The sequence below is a fragment of the Podarcis pityusensis genome (assembly GCF_964106645.2).
Source record: "Podarcis pityusensis genome assembly, chromosome: 6".
Taxonomy (NCBI): domain Eukaryota; kingdom Metazoa; phylum Chordata; class Lepidosauria; order Squamata; family Lacertidae; genus Podarcis; species Podarcis pityusensis.
In genome coordinates this window covers 9,232,859-9,251,675 of record NC_138030.1, presented here as the reverse complement: position 1 = coordinate 9,251,675, position 18,817 = coordinate 9,232,859, and the positions used below count along the sequence as shown (strand labels likewise).

Below are 18,817 nucleotides of genomic sequence, written 5' to 3'. Positions count from 1 at the left end.
ACAGACAGACAGGAGTCATACAAACAACTTAAAAACAGCATTTCCAATTATTTTTTGCTTTAAAAAAAGGAAAAAAGGGATTCATCACATAATCTACTGTGTGGTGGGCTCTGTAGTCATTATAATATGCATGGATGTGTTGCAAAAAGGTGCAGTCTTCTTTTGAAAGGTTTTAACTACTAATCAGTGCATTAAATGCATGCTTTCTTAAAAGTGAGACCCACGTTGTTCCACAAAACATACTTCCTGGTAACGAAACTTACTTCCTGGTAACTGTGCATAAGATTGCAACCTATTACTCAAACCAGAAGTGGATCCTGTTTCTTCTACTTCTTCTTTTCATATCCTCCATTGCGTCTCCAGTCCCAGCAAATTGCTAATAAACTTTAATTCTTCCAGCAAAAGTGCGTTAGTTGCTCCAAAGCACTAATGGCTTCTAATGACTCTGACAAATCAAATCACAGGCCTTGATTCAGCAAGAACAGGCTGTATATTCTCACTGGTCTCGCTCAGGTTCTTCGTGAGCACGTCCAAAAATAGCAGGCTCAATGCTGCCTTGAAGACGCAGCTCTCTGAGAACATCCAACAAAAAGAAATCAGCTTTCAAGGAAATGACTTGGGCTGCAGCCTTACTTGCCTAGGAATAAACCCTCAAAAGACTCAAATGGACTTTCTTTGAGAAAGACATATGGTAGGATTGCAGGAACAGTTTCCAAAGTTTTTCTTTTCTTTTATTCCATTAAATCTATTTACAGCTGCAACAGTTAATTGATCAACTTTCTCAGCTGAAAAAATCTTTTGCTCGTCCAAAAAAGTGTCCCAAGTTAATCAGGCTGAAAATCTTTATTTTATTTATTCTGATACAAAACTGAATTGCAGAGAGGAACCAAGAGTGAGTACGGTAATTTCTTTTTACTCAAAGGGCCACATTGCCCTAGTGGGCAGCCTTCTGGGGGCCACATGCTAATTTGCTGGTGGAGCAAGAAATATTATTATTTATTTATTTATATCCTGTTCTTTTTTTATTGACATGAACTGAAGGCGGCTTTACAGATAAAACAGGAACATCTAAAAATATCGTGCTTTTCTGAATTTTTCAATGGAGAACCCCAGCACACGGAAACACCGTTTACCTTCCCGCTGCAGTGGTACCTATTTATCTACTTGCACTGGCATGCTTTTGAACTAGGTTGACAGGAGCTGGGACAGAGCAACAGAGTTTTGGGGATTCGAACCACCAGCCTTTCAATCAGCAATCACCCTTTTGCTGCTATGAGAAGGGGATGCTGAACTATATGGGTCTTTGGCCTTTTCCAGCAGGGAACATCTTATCTTCAATGGTGAGATTTGGACTTAGAATTTGGGATTTGCAACTTGTGGAGTTTCCCCCTATCAATTTCAGTCATTTGGGGGAGACCCAGAGATCTGGGTTAGAGAACAGAATCCGGTGATCCTTTCCTGAAGTGGAGGTCACCAATGTGTCCCCATAGGTCTTCACATACCCACAGAGGTCCCCCTGGGTCCCCTACCCTGCCCCCCCTGCTCTGAAACTAGGCTCAAAAACAGCACTTTGTTGTAGCCCATGGAACAGTTTGTGGTGTGTGTGTGTGTGTGCGTGGTGCCGGCAACAGCTTATCTAGTCTGTGAATGTATCCGAAAGGGCCAAAAAGGGTTGGTGACACCTTCTCCTAAAGAAGAGAGGGGGTCACCCTTGCAGGGGGGTTGGACTAGATGACCCTTTGGTCCCTTCCAACTTCACGGTTCTGTGACTCTAAGAAAAATAGAGATCAATTTAGGTGACACTTTGAACCACTTGGTTGCTTGACTGGAAGTCAGGTGTGGCTTACCAAAATGAGCAACGCAATAGCAGAACTGGGAACTGACTCATCTTCTCCCTTTCTGGGGTCTCACATGCACATTGCAGGGCTTTAGAGATTGAAGAAGTAGCCTTGTGGCCGAGACCTGCTGTCTCCCAATTCGTACAATATCCAAGCTAACAGGTGTTACTTGCCTTTTCAGTCCCTTGAGTTGATTCCATGATGGCTGTGTTTTGCCTCCACAGCTGGAAGCAGGAATGCTTCTGAATACTAGTTACAGGAAACTGCAGGTGGGGAGAATGCAAATTTACTCAAATCCTACTTGTGGGCTTCCCACAGGCATCTGGTTGGTCACAGCGAGAACAGGATGCTGGACTCGATGGGCTGTGGACCTGATCCAGCAGGCTAGTCTTATGCTCTTGCTTTAATCAAAAGTCATGCAGTCACTACACGTTGTTTTCATTACATTTTGATCCCAATCTTTGTTCACTGAGCTCTTGGCATCATTTTGTTGTTTAGTCCTTTAGTCGTGTCCGACTCTTCGTGACCCCTTGGACCAGAGCATGCCAGGCACTCCTGTCTTCTGCCTCCCGCAGTTTCGTCAAACTCATGCTGGTAGCTTCGCGAACACTATCCAGCCATCTTGTCCTCTGTCGTCCCCTTCTCCTTGTGCCCTCCATCTTTCCCAACATCAGGGTCTTTTCAAGGGAGTCTTCTCTTCTCATGAGGTGGCCAAAGTACTGGAGCCTCAGCTTCAGGATCTGTCCTTCCAGTGAGCACTCAGGGCTGATTTCCTACAGAATGGAGAGGTTTGATCTTCTTGCAGTCCATGGGACTCTCAAGAGTCTCCTCCAGCACCATAATTCAAAAGCATCAATTCCTTGGTGATCAACCTTCTTTATGGTCCAGCTCTCACTTCCATACATCACTACTGGGAAAACCATAGCTTTAACTATACGGACCTTTGTTGGCAAGGTGATATCTCATAGGCACCTAGAAAGCCACCTTATAACAACTCAGGCCAATGGCCCATCTGTATTGTCCTCAGGCATTGGTTGAACTAATGACTCTCCAGGGTTGGAAGGGACCCAAGGATCTAGTCCGTGAGTAGGCAACCTAAGGCCCGGGGGCTGGATTCAGCCCAATCACCTTCTAAATTTGGCCCATGGACGGTTCGGGAACCAGAGTGTTTTTACATGAGTAGAATGTGTGCTTTTATTGAAAATGCATCTCTGGGTTATTTGTGGGGCATAGGAATGTGTTCATTTTTTTACCCAAAATATAGTCTGCCCCCCCACAAGGTCTGAGGGACAGTGGACCGTGTTGGGATGCATCCAAGGGAACTGGAGCAATTGGCAGGCCCACAGCTGGCTCCAGCCCAACAGCCAGTTGCCGGTCGAACTCCAGTCCTTGGTTCTGCATCAAAACTGCGACTCAGAAGAAGAGTTTGGATTTGATATCCTACTTTATCACTACCCTAGGGAGTCTCAAAGCAGCTAACATTCTCCTTTCCCTTCCTCCCCCACAACAAACACTCTGCGAGGTGAGTGGGGCTGAGAGACTTCAGAGAAGTGTGACTAGCCCAAGGTCACCCAGCAGCTGCATGTGGAGGAGCGGAGACGCGAACCCGGTTCCCCAGATTACGAGTCTATCGCTCTTAACCACTACACCACACTGCTCTCAGAGCTTCAGAAGCCTTTCAGGAGCTGAGCACACAAGCCAGCAGATAAACAAACTCTTTGCAACAGAAGGGCAGATAGAGGCATATGTAAAGCGTATTTACAAGCAGTTTATTCAGCATACATCAGGACAAAGGAAAAAGAACATGTCTTCTCCCTTTCATGTCCAAGCAAGACAGCAAAAGCAAAAGCTATACACAAACGGAAGTTCCCAGCAAGCTGTGCTGGAGAGTAAACAGACATGTGACATACAACAATCATGTCTGTTCCTTTTAAGGTGGAACGGAACATCAACATCCTAACAGACCAGCCCCCGGCTGAAAAAGTTTGCTGACCCCTGTTTCTAGTCCAACCGCTGACAGTCCAGGAATCTCAAATAGAGTATCCATGACTTATGACCATCCAACCTCTGCTTTAGAACCTCCTTGGAAGGAGAGTCCACAACCTCCCAAAGGAGACTGTTCCACTGTTAAACAGCTGTCACTCTCAGAAGGTTATTCTTAATGCTTAGTGGGCATCTCCTTTCTTGTCACTTAAAGCTTGCTCCATCTTCCCTGTGAGAGGCCCTCAGAGAGCCCTATCATATCTCCTCACAGTCTCCTCTTTTCCAAGCTAAACATGCCCAGCTCCCTCGCCCCTTCCATGGAGGTGCCATGGATTGAATTACACTGCCAGCCAATGTAAACATTACTGAGCTGGAGAGACCGATGGCTTGACTGAATATAAAACAGCTCCTTACATTCTTATGAGAAGGGTCACCACCCATTGCTAGATATAGGCAACATGCCATAAAGCTGTTAAGGAGCTAGAGGTCAGGGAGATGGCCTTAGAGGGGAGGATGCAGTGCTTTGTTGCATAGCCAAAAGCTGCTGGCAAGAAAGTGAAATTATATAGAGGCAGCAGAGAACAGACTACTCATGGTGGTGCCAAGGAAAGAGCCTGTTAAGAGTCTTAGTCCTGAAGGCCTTTGAAAGACTTGAGGCTCTAATAATAATAATAAGCAGAGACATCACCTTGCCAACAAAAGTCCGTATAGTTAAAGCTATGGTTTTCCCAGTAGTGATGTATGGAAGTGAGAGCTGAACCATAAAGAAGGCTGATCACCAAGGAATTGATGCTTTTGAATTATGGTGCTGGAGGAGACTCTTGAGAGTCCCATGGACTGCAAGAAGATCAAACCTCTCCATTCTGAAGGAAATCAGCCCTGAGTGCTCACTGGAAGGACAGATCCTGAAGCTGAGGCTCCAATACTTTGGCCACCTCATGAGAAGAGAAGACTCCCTGGAAAAGACCCTGATGTTGGGAAAGATGGAGGGCCCAAGGAGAAGGGGACGACAGAGGACGAGATGGTTGGATAGTGTTCTTGAAGCTACCAGCATGAGTTTGACCAAACTGCGGGAGGCAGTGGAAGACAGGAGTGCCTGGCGTGCTCTGGTCCATGGGGTCACAAAGAGTTGGACACGACTAAACAACAAAACAACAACAAAAAATTATTTATACCCCATCCATCTGGCTGAGTTTCCCCAGCCATTCTGAGTGGCTTCCAACAGAATATTAAAATACAATAGTCTATTAAACATTAAAAGCTTCCCTAAACAGGGCTGCCTTCAGATGTCTTCTAAATGTCTGGTAGTTGTTTTTCTCTTTGACATCTGGTGGGAGGTCATTCCACAGGGCGGGTGCCACTACCGAGAAGGCCCTCTGCCTGGTTCCCTGTAACTTGGCTTCTCGCAGGGACGGAACCGCCAGAAGGCCCTCGGAGCTGGACCTCAATGTCTGGGCTGAACGATGGGGGTGGAGACGCTCCTTCAGGTATACTGGATTGAGGCCATTTAGGGCTTTAAAGGTCAGCACCAACACTTTGAATTGTGCTCGTAGACATTGTGCCCATGTCGTAGCATCCCCATAGTTCCACAATTTCAGTGGTTACCAAGCTGCAAATGTACAAATCTGAGTTGGGTTCTCTGATGCTTTTGCAGGTAATTCTGCATCTCACTTTTCTCCTCCTCCTCATATTCAAGGCCTCGCATTATATTCTGCCACATCATCCAATGACGGCAACTAATTTCACTTTGCGGGGCGTAAGCCTCTCCCGACTATGAGAAAACACAAGATAAGAGCGGATCTCATTTGCTATAGTAATTCCTTATCAAAGTCACAAAGCCAGCGAGAGTGAAAGAGAAGATTACCTACCACTGAGAAATGCCTTGGGAAATAGGATTATTTTACATGCCATTTGGCAGCTAACTCATAACATTCATTGCACTGAGTAGTTGCAGCTGAGTTTTCAGGGAGGGATTTTAATTGGCCCTGTGACTTGTTATGCTGATTAAAACGATAATCTCTGATGAAAAGCTTTGTCGGAGCGCTTCTTAAACCGCTGCTTCCAAGGCCAGTGGGGTTAGGGGACAAGTTGTGGGGTTTTTTTAATTAATATTTATTGGGTTTTCAATGTTGCCAGTTTCTGCCCCCACATTGCACTCATCTTCAAGCTGCTATGTACCGTATTTTTCGCTCCATAAGACGCACCAGACCATAAGACACACCTAGTTTTTGGAGGAGGAAAACAAGAAAAAAAATATTCTGAATCCCAGAAGCCAGAACAGCAAGAGGGATCACTGCACAGCGATCCCTCTTGCTGTTCTGGCTTCTGGAATAGCTGCGCGAAGCCTCTTCAGGGCAGGGGGAACGTTCTTCCCGCTGCCCTGAAGAGGCTCTGTGTTGCTATCCCAGAAGCCAGAACAGTAAGAGGGATTGCTGCGCAGCGAAAGCAGCGATCCCTCTTGCTGTTCTGGCTTCTGGGATAGCTGCGCAGCCTGCATTCGCTCCATAAGATGCAAACACATTTCCCCTTACTTTTTAGGAGGGAAAAAGTGTGTCTTATAGAGCAAAAAATACGGTAAGTCTAAAGCAGGGACTGCTAATGTGGCACAGTGAGGCAGTTATAGTGGTTAGCTTTTCATCTTTGAAAAATGTCTAGAACCAAATGAAGAAATTGGAAAAGTGATGCTCCTCTCTCTTTGCCCCACCATCCTCTTTCAGTATAATATTTTTTTCAAGGCTCAGATTAATTGTGCTGGATCTGACTTTTACCCAGTTTCCTTGGGAAAGTGCTATGCATATGCACACACTTTCTGTCTCTCAGGGTTGGCAAAAAAGTGATCAGAGGCAACGGGACTCACTCCCTCAAAAATCCAGGTGCGCCGACAGGCCCAAAGAGTGTGGCTATCCCTCTTTTAATGGGTTGTCTGATGCACGTAACCCTCATAATCTTCTCACAATGCTTAAAGAAAGGAAGAGAGTAAAGTTTGCTGTGTGAGAATTAGTTACCAACTTAAAATAAAAATAAAAATCAGAGGCTACATTGGTGCCTTTAACAGCAGTCTTATCTGGAGATGTTAACAACTGATGATGCATAGTTTCCACGCCAAGAAAACCCCCATTTGCTAATTTCTGCAGAATCAGGCTGCTGTTAAAAGGTACAGGAGCAGAACGGATTGAGATCTCCCTCTTCTGCCAATTACTACTGGTTGGGAGACCCTCTAGAGCTGATTTTGGGGTACACAGAGAAGGAAGAGGAGGAGGAGGAAGAGAGTAATCTGAAATCCTGCTGTGCTAGCAGAACGCAACTGTTGCAGCAATAGAAACCTTATGTTTGGGCTCCTTTTGAAATTCTTCAAGGTGTTTTGAAAGACTAAATTCAAACTTGAGAGAAGTTTCAAGAGCAACATTATTATTATTATTATTATTATTATTATTATTATTATTATACTGCCCTATACCTGCAGGTCTCAGGGCGGTTCACTTTACTAACATGGTGGTGGGCAAGGATGCTAGACAAAGACAGTCTAGTATTTTGAAATAGAAACTTAAATATCATACAGTTACAGAAGAAGTGTGCATGCACACGAAAGCTTATACCCAGAACAAACTTATTTGATCTCTAAGGTGCTACTGGACAATTTTTTATTTTTTATTTTTTATTTTTATGGAGATGGAGACACTTCTTCAGGTATACAGGGCTGAGGCCGTTTATCTGGTGGCACTAATTTCCATCTCCATTGCAAAGGAAATTGTGCATCCCAAACCATTTCCGTGGACTGCGTGGGTATTGCTGTCTGTGCTTATATGTGGACCGAAAGCAACATCATCTAAAGGCATCTTAGGGGAAGAGCTGTGGCTCAGTGTTAGAATTCCTTCTTTGTAGGGAGAAGGTCCCAGGTTCAGTCTCTCACATCTCCAGGAAGGTTTGGGAGAGACTTCTGTCTGAATCTCTGGAGAGCTGTTGCCATTCAGTGTAGACAATCCTGAGCGAGATGGACCAATCAGATGGTCTGACTTGGTGCAGAAACAGAGGTAGCTGCCTTCTACCATGTCATTCCATTGGCCCATTTAGCACACTGTTGTCTACTCTGGCTAATGCAAGACAGCTTCCTATGTTCCTAATGAGTTAGAAAGTGTGGATTTCTGCAAACTTTTAAGCAGTATTTTAATTCGTTGTTGTTGTTTAATCGTTTAGTCGTGTCCGACTCTTCGTGACCCCATGGACCAGAGCACGCCAGGCACTCCTGTCTTCCACTGCCTCCCGCAGTTTGGTCAGACTCATGTTTGTAGCTTCGAGAACACTATCCAACCATCTCGCCCTCTGTTGTCCCCTTCTCCTTGTGCCCTCCATCTTTCCCAACATCAGGGTCTTTTCCAGGGAGTCTTCTCTTCTCATGAGGTGGCCAAAGTACTGGAGTCTCAGCTTCACGATCTGTCCTTCCAGTGAGCACTCAGGGCTGATTTCCTTCAGAATGGATATGTTTGATGGTCTTGCAGTCTATGGGACTCTCAAGAGTCTCCTCCAGCACCATAATTCAAAAGCATCAATTCTTCGGCCTTCTTTGTGGTCCAGCTCTCACTTCCATACATCACTACTGGTTAAACCATGGCTTTAACTATACGGACCTTTGTTGGCAAGGTGATGTCTCTGCTTTTGCTCTGCTCTGCTCTGCTTTTAATTAGTATTTAATTAGTATTTTAATAAAGTCATGCAAATTACTGCAAAATATATTTGCACCCCAGTCTTGCACTGTCCGCAGCTTTGAGATGGGACAAAGAGTGAACCTATTTATTGCCAGTCAGAACACTCCACAAAAGGAACCTTTTCTATTCTGAAGACAGCTTAAAAGCCCAGGAAAATGATCCATTATATATCGCTTTTTTTTTTTCCAAAAAAACATATCCATGGAATGCTGGGCTTCTCTTCTAAAACGTTGTTTTCTCTCCTCCCCCCCCCCCGACTTTCTTTCATCCTTATCCTTTTTGCGGGGGAAGTATTGCTTCTCCTGATAATGTCCTTGTATTACAAGTGTCCCCATAGGATTAACTTGACCTATTTCAAAGGAGAAATAGAGAAACATCCTTAATGAAATGATCCTAAATATGAACTAGTTGCATAACAGCCCTACTTTTCATCAGCCGGTAATGTGTGACATCCTATCTGCTTCCTACCACAACCATGTGCTGTGTACAGTTGACTATAAAGAAATCCTAGTGGATCAGATTCTACTCATGTGTAGGAGCTCCACACAGTGAGAACATCCATGGTCTGCATAGAAACCATGTGCAGTGACCAGCTGTTGCAGAAAGTGGCTAAAAAGTGCTAAAAGTGCTGCTTCTTCTTTGAAGATCACTTGTAGCTGAGTAAGATTTTCTTCCATGACCACAGTCTTAGCAGTGAGTCCATGAGTGACTGTGGAGGCTAATTCTGGATCCACACGTCCTTCCACAGTGGGGACATAGTTCTGGGCAGGAGTTGATCATGATGAGGGTTTGCCAAGCGTGCATTCCTCTTAGCGTGTTTCTTCTTTTCGTCCTGAGTTCAAGCGTCTTCAAAGACCATGACACCTTTGGTAAAGGCTGTTCTCCAACTGGAGCGCTCGCAGGCCAGTGTTTCCCAGTTGTTAGTGTCTATACTACATTTTTAAAGATTTGCCTTGAGAGAGTCTTTAAACCTCTTTCATTGACCACCAGCATTATGCTTTCCATTTTTAAGTTCGGAATAGAGTAGTTGCTTTGGAAGACAATAATCAGGCATCTGCACAACATGACCAGTCCAACAAAGTTGATGTTGAAGAATCATTGCTTCGACACTGGTGATCTTTGCTTCTTCCACTACACTGGCATTAGTTCACCTGTGTTCCCAAGAGATGTTTAAATTATTTTGGAGACATCGTTGATGGAATCTTTTGAGGAGTTGGAGATGGGGTTTTAAGTGGTCCATGTTTCACGAGCATACAGTAAGGTTGGTAGTACAATAGCTTTGTAAACAAGCATTTTGGTTTCCCTGTGAATTTCCTGGTCCTCAAACACCCTGCACTTCAATAGGGAGAAAGCTGTACTCACAGAGCTCAAACGATGATGGATTTCGGCATCAATGTCGGCCCTTTTGGAAAGATAACTGCCCAGGTAGGAGAAGTGATTGACACTTTCCAGTGTTGCACCATTGAGTTGAATTGGTTAGATTTGTTGTTGCAGGAAGTGGGTGCAATGTCTGGGGCTAAAATTGCAACCACACCATGGCCTGACCTGTGAGAAGCACATAGAATCACATAATTGTAGATTTGGAAGAGACCCCACGAGTCACATGGTCCAACCCTCTGTATGCACGAATCTCAACAAAATCACGATAGCTGACCAGATGTCCATGGGAAGCCAGCGATCAGGACCTCAGCATGACCTCACCAGTAGTTTCCTGCAACTGGCATTCAGAGGCATATAGCCAGGAGGCAGGGCATAGGCAACATAGCTAGTGGGCACTGTCAGCCGTATCCTCCATGAATTTGTGTAACCCATTTTTACAGCCATCGAAGTTGGTGGTCACTCACTAGGTGACCTTGGGATAGCCACATACTGTGTAAAGATTCTCAGTTGCTTTTAGGTTTTCCTCCCCATTGTGTCTACATTTAAATTCTATAATATTTCTATTTCTACATGCATTTGTATTGGTTACGCTTATTACTTTTACTGTATATTGTATGTGTTTATTTCAAGATATTTTAATTTACTAATTATTATTATTATTTTAAAAAAGATAAAATGCATGGTTGGGAGTGTTGCTTTGTGGAGGAAAACCAGGATAAGAATGTAATGTGATAAAATAAAAAGTGCACCTCCTCATTCCATCTGATTACCTCTTTCCAGAATGAAGCTGTTTCAGGGTCTCAGCACTGCCTGTATACCCATCGGTGCACTTATTGCCAATTCTCCCCTTCTGAAAGCCGAGACCTCTGCCCACTGTTAGAAGAACACAAGCCAGCCTGGGGAAGGGAGGAAAAAAAGCAAAAAAGCACAACACACCTCTTGGCTCCTCTTTGATGGCAATGCCTCACAACTTGGCAGGAGAAAATGGCTTCAACTTTACCCAGAAACTCATTTTCTCCAGCCCGTCCAACCCAGCGGAGAACAGCCTTACTTTTGATACGACCAGTCCCAAGGAATCTTGCAACACTTCCGAGAGCAATGGCACTTTATACTCCAGCGCAAACAGCCCTTCGGACTCCTGCATTAAACCCCTCTGTGACGAGGGACCCGAAAACAAGAGCCAGTTCAGCAAAGGCATTAAATACGTCTCCTCAGAAGGGGAAGTGCTGGTTTGCGGATGGGGAGCCTTCACGCCGAGTTGTTTACAGTTCTTCAACACGCCCAAGGGGGTCTTGTTCTTCCTCTGCGTGGCTTCTTTCCTTCAGGGGATGACCGTGAATGGCTTCATTAATACAGTCATCACCTCCATAGAGCGGCGGTTTGATCTCCGGAGCTACGAGAGCGGGCTGATTGCCAGCTCTTACGACATCGCTGCCTGTGTGTGCTTGACGTTTGTCAGTTACTTTGGGGGGAATGGGCACAAACCGCGGTGGCTGGGGTGGGGGGTGTTGATCATGGGCATTGGGTCGGTCATCTTTGCGCTGCCCCAGTTCACCACCAGCCAATACGAAGTACATTTCTCAGAGGAGATTGGCATGTGCTCCTCCAATCAGAGCATGGGGTGCGCAGAAAGCGTCTCCAGCCTCTCCAGTTACCGGTTTGTCTTCATGCTCGGACAGTTCCTTCACGGGATCGGAGCAACGCCATTATACACTCTTGGAGTGACCTATTTGGATGAAAATGTCAAGTCCAACTATTCCCCCGTGTATATCGGTAAGTGTCAGGCTTCAGGGAATCAGCTTCCTCCCTCCGTGCCAGTAGATAAGCAGAACAAAGGGAAAGGAGTCTTCTTACCAGTTAGAAACTTTAATAATCACAGCCAGAGAACAAAGAACCCATCTCCAAGAAAGTGCAGTGCTCCCAATTAAGAATCCCACCCTTTTACGTCCCTATAAATCCATGTCACTGCTGCGTCTTGTAATCTGAGCTTGTCCCCTCTGTGATTTGTGTCCTTTCTTTTCTGCCACTTTCTCAGCTCTTCTTGACCTTGGGGAGAGCGGATGAATGCTTTCCAGAGACAGTGGATCTGTTAACCCTCTCTCTCCCAGTGTTTCATCTCCTAGCTGTTCCCCACCCAGTATTTCCCAGCTACTGCCTTCTGAAACTGTGCCCCTCTGCAAACCACTGTTCCAAATCTATACTGTCCTCCTGCTCCTGGGAAGATTCAGGAGGAGGGGAAGGGGGAGGCTCCCACCATTCCTCCTCAGTACAGCCCTCCTCTGTCATGGCGGGCATGTTGGTGTTGCTTTCTCCTTCCCATACACCTGCCCCATTGGATAGATTTGGAGGGTAGAATAAGATATTAGTTATTATTTATCCTTATATTGCCTCCTTGTGCAAGAGCACCAGCTGTCTAGCAGACTACATCCTTAGCTCCACAAGGCAAGCCTGATCCTTGCGGCATTGTCACACAATGCTCTTCCCCGCCCCATCTCAATGAATTATAGTACACACAAAAGGAAGCATTAGTCACAGGTGTAGCAATTAGCCAGCTTGAGTGCTGAAGAGCTGTGCAATGCAAAGGAGTTAATGAGTTCTCCCTCTGCGACTGCCTGCGTATCATTCATCAGCCACAAAATGGAATCAAGAAACATCCCTCCTCTTGTCATCTACAGAAGGGGTAAGCCCTAAGATTTATTCAGGCACAGTGAATTAATTGCAGTCCTATTATTATTATTTCTACTACTAATACTACCATTAATTTTATAATTGCCTTCTAAGCCACCATCTCAGTGCAATTTGCACAGAGGATTATTAAGCCTTAAATTCAGTTCTCCACATTTCAATTTCTGTTTGCAATTTTATTTTATTTTTAAAAAAGCAAGTCTTCATGAGAATTCATCAGCATTTGAGTGCAAAATTCTCCAAACGTGCGTCTTTGTATGCAATTTTCGCATTTCCCTCTGAAACAATACATTTTTATGTGATTTTTCACACTTTAACACAGGATATGCATTTTTGGATACATTGCTTGGTTGGAGAACTGCCAAAGTTGGAGCAGTCTGAATTTCAAAGGATGGCTGTGTTTCATTTCTCGTACTGTTTCAGAGAGTGAGAATTACACAGATTCGCCTTTAAATGCAATCTGAATCAAATTTCTCCTCCATCTCTGGACCCACCTATGGCAAAAATTAATAAGTGAACAGCACTTAAGCTTTCCCTTTGCAGTACTAATGTGGGCGAACTAACATCTGTTCCCCAGTGATAGCGAGAGAACGTTGGGAACTTGGAGAAACTGATGGTACATCTGCAATGAATTCCCTCCCCCCTCCAAAAAAAATCTGAACTTCAGCAAAACTTTAGAATTCAGAACTGACTTTTTGAACTTTGAACTTTTTCAAGTGTCTCTCTTGACATCTTTCTTTTTCAGCTATTTTCTACACTGCTGCCATATTGGGTCCTGCAGCTGGCTATCTGGTTGGAGGGATCTTTCTGAACATCTACACCGAAATCGGAAGACAGTAAGTTTAGCATTCTTTATCTCAGACACAGCAAATTCTTGTTAAACCTTTTACCTAGGTTTTTTGTTGTTTTTAAGTAAAGACACAGGCGATCTGCTCTCATCCTGCTGAACTCTAAAACAGGCTTCAAACATGAAATGTAGCTCAACTCCAGCATTTTCAGAAAATCACTTCACACATTATACGTAAGGCCAAGTATCATACAAGTCCTGTTATGCATCTTAGCTCAGTTGATAGAGCAAGATATTCTTAAACTCAGAGTCATGGGTTTGAGCCCACATTGGGCAAAAGTTTCCTGCACTGCAAGGGGTTGGACTAGATGACCCTCGTGGTCATTTCAAACCTTCCAATTCTATGATCCTATGATCAACTTCAATTGGCTGCAACTTTCTAGCCCCAGTGGATGACAGCCCCATAGCGGTGATGGCTGGGCTCTTCCTCAACTGCTGATTTTATTTATTTTATTAATTAAATATTAGCTTCTCGCTGCAAGAGCATAAGAACTGTGAAGGCCTCTATCATCAGTCACAGGAAGCTCCAATGACATTCATTCAGAATTTTAGCCCATTCACTTCTGATGACTTGGACCATATTGAAGCATGCATAGCTTTAAACAAACAAACAAACAAACAAACAAACAAATTCTTATTTATATCCCGCCCTCCCCAGCCGAAGCCTGGCTCAGAGCGGCTAACAACAGTAAAAGTAACACAGTTTACATAAAATCACAATCAATTAATTGAAGTACATTCTAAAATCAATTCATACTAAAATCAATTCGGAATCAAATTAATGGCAACCATTGGGCTAGAGTTCTATGAGGATTGCCAAAGGAGGGGGTCAGACTGTGCCTTGGCCAAAGGCCTGGTGGAACAGCTCCGTCTTGCAGGCCCTGCGGAAAGGTGTCAAGTCCCGCAGGGCCCTGGTCTCTTGTGACCAGAGCGTTCCACCAGATCAGGGCCACAGCTGAAAAAAACCCTGGCTCTGGTTGAGGCCAGCCTAACCTCCCTGTGGCCTGGGAACTCCAACATGTTTTTGTTTGAAGACCGTAAGGTCCTCTGTGGGACATACCAGGAGAGGCGGTCCCGTAGGTATGAAGGTCCTAGGCTGTATAGGGCTTTCAAAAGAGGATGAGGTTATCAATGGCTACCAGCCCTGCTGGCTATGTTCTACCTCCACTGATGGAGATAACCTTTCTCTGAATCCTAGTTGCTGAGAATCACAAGTGGGGAGAAGGTGTTGTTGCTTCCCAGAGGCTTCTGGCTGGCCAATGTGACAACAGAGTGCTGGATTAGATGGGTCTTTGGCCTGATCCAGCAAGGTTCTCCTGATGCTCTTATTATATTCCATGTAGAAAGTCTCAGGTTCAGTCTTTGAACCAGGCAGGGCTGGAGACAGCAGCCTGGAACCAGGAACTAGAAGCTGGGGATAAAAAGGAATCCAGAGCATAGGGTAAACCTGGTGGCAGAACAGGAGAACATCAGGGCTAGAGAGACATCAGGATAATCAGGTGAACCAGGATCAAAAACATCACAATTCAGGTACACTCCAGGTATTATGGCATCCTAGCCATTCCAGTACAACTGTGGTACTCTAGATGCTAAAGGAGAGGCCGTATTTGCATGGCAGAACAGATGACTTGAATGTGGAAGGTCACATGTGATTTCCCACTGGTAGGGCTGGGAGGGAAAAACTTCTGCCCATGCCCTGGACAGCCACCAACCATAACATTAGACGATAATGGTCTAGATAATGGTCTAATCGGCTCTGGATCCATTCCAGTCCGGCTTCCGCGCTGGTCATGGGACCGAGACGCCTCTGGTCGCCCTAACAGATTATCTCCGCAGGTAGCTGGATCAAGGCGGGTTGGGGCTGCTGATTCTTCTAGATCTGTCAGCAGCCTTCGTCATGGTCGATCATGAACTCCTGGACCACTGCCTTGCCAACGTGGGGATCCAGGGCACAGTCCTTCAAAGGCTGCGCTCGTTTCTCTCTGGTTGGGGACAGAGGGTGGCGCTTGGGGGGGAATTGTCATCGTGCCACTCCTTGGTGTGTGGAGTGCCTCAGGGTGCGATACTCTCCCCGATGCTTTTCAACATCTTTATGCGCCCCCTCACCCAGCTTGTCTGGAGTTTTGGGCTGGGTTGCCATCAGTATGCTGATGACACCCAACTCTATCTGTTGATGGATGGCCATCCTGACTCGGCCCCAGACACACTGATCACATGTTTGGAAGCTGTGGCTGGATGGTAACGTGGGAGCCGGTTGAAGTTAAATCCTTCGAAGACAGAGGTCCTTTGGCTGGGAAGGGACGATATGGGATTGGGGGGGCAACTCCCATCTCTTGCGGGGGTGCAATTAGTGCCAGCACCGTCCGTTAAGAGTTTCGGTGTAATCTTCGACACCTCCCTTTCCATGGAGGAGCAGATTGTAGCTACAACAAAGGCGACATTTTTTCATCTCCGCCAAGCTAAGCAGTTGGCTCCTTACCTCTCTCGCCCTGACCTAGCCACTGTGATCCACGCGACGGTCACCTCCAGACTGGATTATTGTAACTCGCTCTATGTGGGGCTGCCCTTGAGACTGACCCAGAAACTCCAGCGGGTGCAGAATGCCATGGCAAGACTCCTTATGGGGTCCTCGCTGCGAGATCACATTCACCCGGTTCTATACCAGCTGCACTGGCTCCTGGTGGGGTACAGGATCAGGTTTAAGGTGCTGGTTTTAACCTTTAAAGCCCTATACGGCCTAGGACCCTAGGACCTACGGGACTGACTCTCCTGGTATGTCCCACTGAGGAACTTACGGTCTTCAAACAAAAACATCCTGAAGGTCCCAGGCCACAGAGAGGTTAGGCTGGCCTCAACTAGAGCCAGGGCTTTTTCGGCTGTGGCTCCAATCTGGTGGAACGCTCTGTCACAAGAGACTAGGGCCCTGCGGGACTTGACATCTTTCCACAGGGCCTGCAAGACAGAGCTGTTCCACCAGGCCTTTGGTCAGGGCACAGCCTGACTCCCTCCTTTGGCAATCTTCACAGAACTTTAGCCTAATGGTTGCCATCAATTTGAGTTGAATTAATTTTAATGAAATGATTTTAGAATGTTGTATTATTTGATTGTTGTTAGCCGCCCTGAGCCCGGCTTCGGCTGGGGAGGGCGGGATATAAATAAAATTTATTATTATTATTATTATTATTATTATTATTATTATTATTATGTGACCAAACGGTTCCTTTTGGAAGGTTTATCTGTTCATGGTTGTTTCTACAAGGAAGTCCCATGCAAAAAAAATTTGTTCAACATAAGGGTGATTTAAGGGTTCTCTCTGGGGTCAAGGGCACCTTTGGGAAGGCAGAAGGATAATGCCTTGCTATTTTTCAGGAGTGCTTTTATCTCTGGCCAAAGCACTGCTCATGGAGTGATTACTGCAGCAATAAGCAATTAAGTGGTCCTATGAATTAAGGGCATATGCCAAATGCACAGATAATTTTGGTTAAAAGAAAGGGAGGCCGTTTGACCTGTGCTGATAATTTTGCTAAAGCTATTGGCAGATATTAAAAACTCTGCTCACTCGCTCTGTTTTGGTATTTCGATCTTGCGTAGAAACTTTCATCTTACATTAATTTAAGCAGTTAAGCCTACAATCTATTAATCTTGAATCCCAGAGTGGGCCTTTGAGCCTTGACGTGAGCCCAGCCTGCTAAACTCCAACTCAAGTGGAATTCAGGTTCATTTCTAAACATTGCAAAATGCTTCCCTCGCCTTCAAAAGTCTCCACCTGTCTGGGAAGTAGGGGCACTATGACATCGTCATAAGCTTTTTGTCTAGATCATCCCTGGCTTGTTCTTGGCTGACGTCAGTTTGTCAGACTACGGGAAGAGAATTTTCATAAATGAGTAACCTTCCTCCTCTGCCCTTTACCTGCAGAATTGATCTTACACCGGACAATACTCTGTGGGTTGGAGCTTGGTGGATTGGATTCCTGGGTGCAGGGGCTGGATCCCTTTTGATCTCAATCCCCATCTTGGGGTACCCTCATCGCCTGCCAGGTAGGTCAAGAGTGTCCCAACTAAACTCATTTTGCAGCACAGCAGTCCTTGCCCTTCTCAAGAGAGTGGAGGGCTGCCAAGTGGCAGGGATACTAATACTGTACCCCTCCTGTCCTGATAAGGAGCAGGAGAGGCCATAGCACAGCATTGGTGCACCTGCTTTGCATGCAGAAAATCCCAGGTTCAGTTCCATGGCATCTCCAGGTAGGGCTGGGAATGTCCCCAGCCTGAAACTTTAGAGAGCTGCTGTAACCCAGTGTAGGCAATACAGGACTTCATGGACAAACAAAGTGGCCCAGAATAAGGCAGTTTCCCATGATGTTCTTAAGAATGTGGTCAGATTCTCTTTCAGCATGTGGCTGGACAATACAGATAGGCAGCATAACAAATGGTAAGGCTTGGGAAATAGTTCATTCTGCTTACCATTCTGTTAATCAAAATACAAAATAACCAGTGGTCTTGTTTGTACGTTATGCTCCACCAAACCATGGCCTAGCACGGATGTACCAGCTAGCTGGCAGCGGACCGACTGAATCCTGGAGCCCTGGGAGACGAATAGGGAAAGGAAACAGAATTTGCAGAACAGCGTGCCTTTGTTAATCTGCCATTGTTATGCCCTGTGTGTTATCATTTGAACCTCGGTCATGCTGTGCATATTTGCCTGTGGAGGGGGAGAAATGAAAGCAATGCAAATTCTCTCCCCCGCATCTTCCTCCTCTGGCGTCTCTTTTGCTCAGTTGCCTTCCTTCCCCTCTCAGGCCTTGTCCCAAATCACTTTGAAGCAAGCTGACGAGCTTTTTGCAACTTGCTTGATGACACACACATGGTGTCCTAAGATTCCCTCACCCTCCCTTTTCATTGTGCGATACTTTTGGATAGCCAAGCTCAGAGCAGACAAGGCACTGAAATTCTCCGCTCAGCCTCTGGATCAGGCCTGCTGCTGCCTTTTATGCCATTTCCACCCTGCTCACCTCCTTCTGATGTGTCAATTGACCTTCTCTTGGTCTGTTGGAGTTGCGGATAATGTTTCATGCACTGAACTCTACACGGGAGGGTTGATATCTTGCTGCTGAGCACATGATTTGCATGTAAAAGGGTCCCAGGGTTCAATTCCTGACATTTGCAAGCAGAGCTAGGAAATACCTTTGTCTAGAGAGCCTTTGCCACTGCTGGTTGGTGTAAGGTGGAAACTCTGTGGCCTTCCATGAGTTGGTGGCACGCCTGTGCAGGCAGCAAAACCAGGACATTGATTGGGTCTCTGTTGGGCCACCATAGATAGCTGATGACTTGTGGCCCAATCCTATCCTGTGAGCAGTGGTGGACCTACATTTTTGTGGCCCCGAA

The 18,817-nt window shown here is 45.6% G+C and overlaps 1 protein-coding gene across 4 annotated transcripts in view; it reads left to right on the top strand.

The window, feature by feature from the left end:
* The window catches only part of SLCO4A1 (solute carrier organic anion transporter family member 4A1), a 66,174-nt gene that overhangs the window by 22,267 nt on the left and 25,090 nt on the right, over positions 1 to 18,817 (top strand). For all 4 annotated transcript variants that reach the window (XR_013987913.1, XM_081011162.1, XM_081011163.1 and 1 more), the window contains exons 2-4: positions 10,685 to 11,677; positions 13,335 to 13,425; positions 17,352 to 17,473. Coding sequence is in view for 3 of the 4 variants with exons in the window: in XM_081011162.1 (XP_080867288.1) it covers positions 10,858 to 11,677; positions 13,335 to 13,425; positions 17,352 to 17,473 (1,033 nt within the window). In the remaining variant the exon portion in view is untranslated. The remainder of the gene's footprint in view (positions 1 to 10,684; positions 11,678 to 13,334; positions 13,426 to 17,351; positions 17,474 to 18,817) is intronic.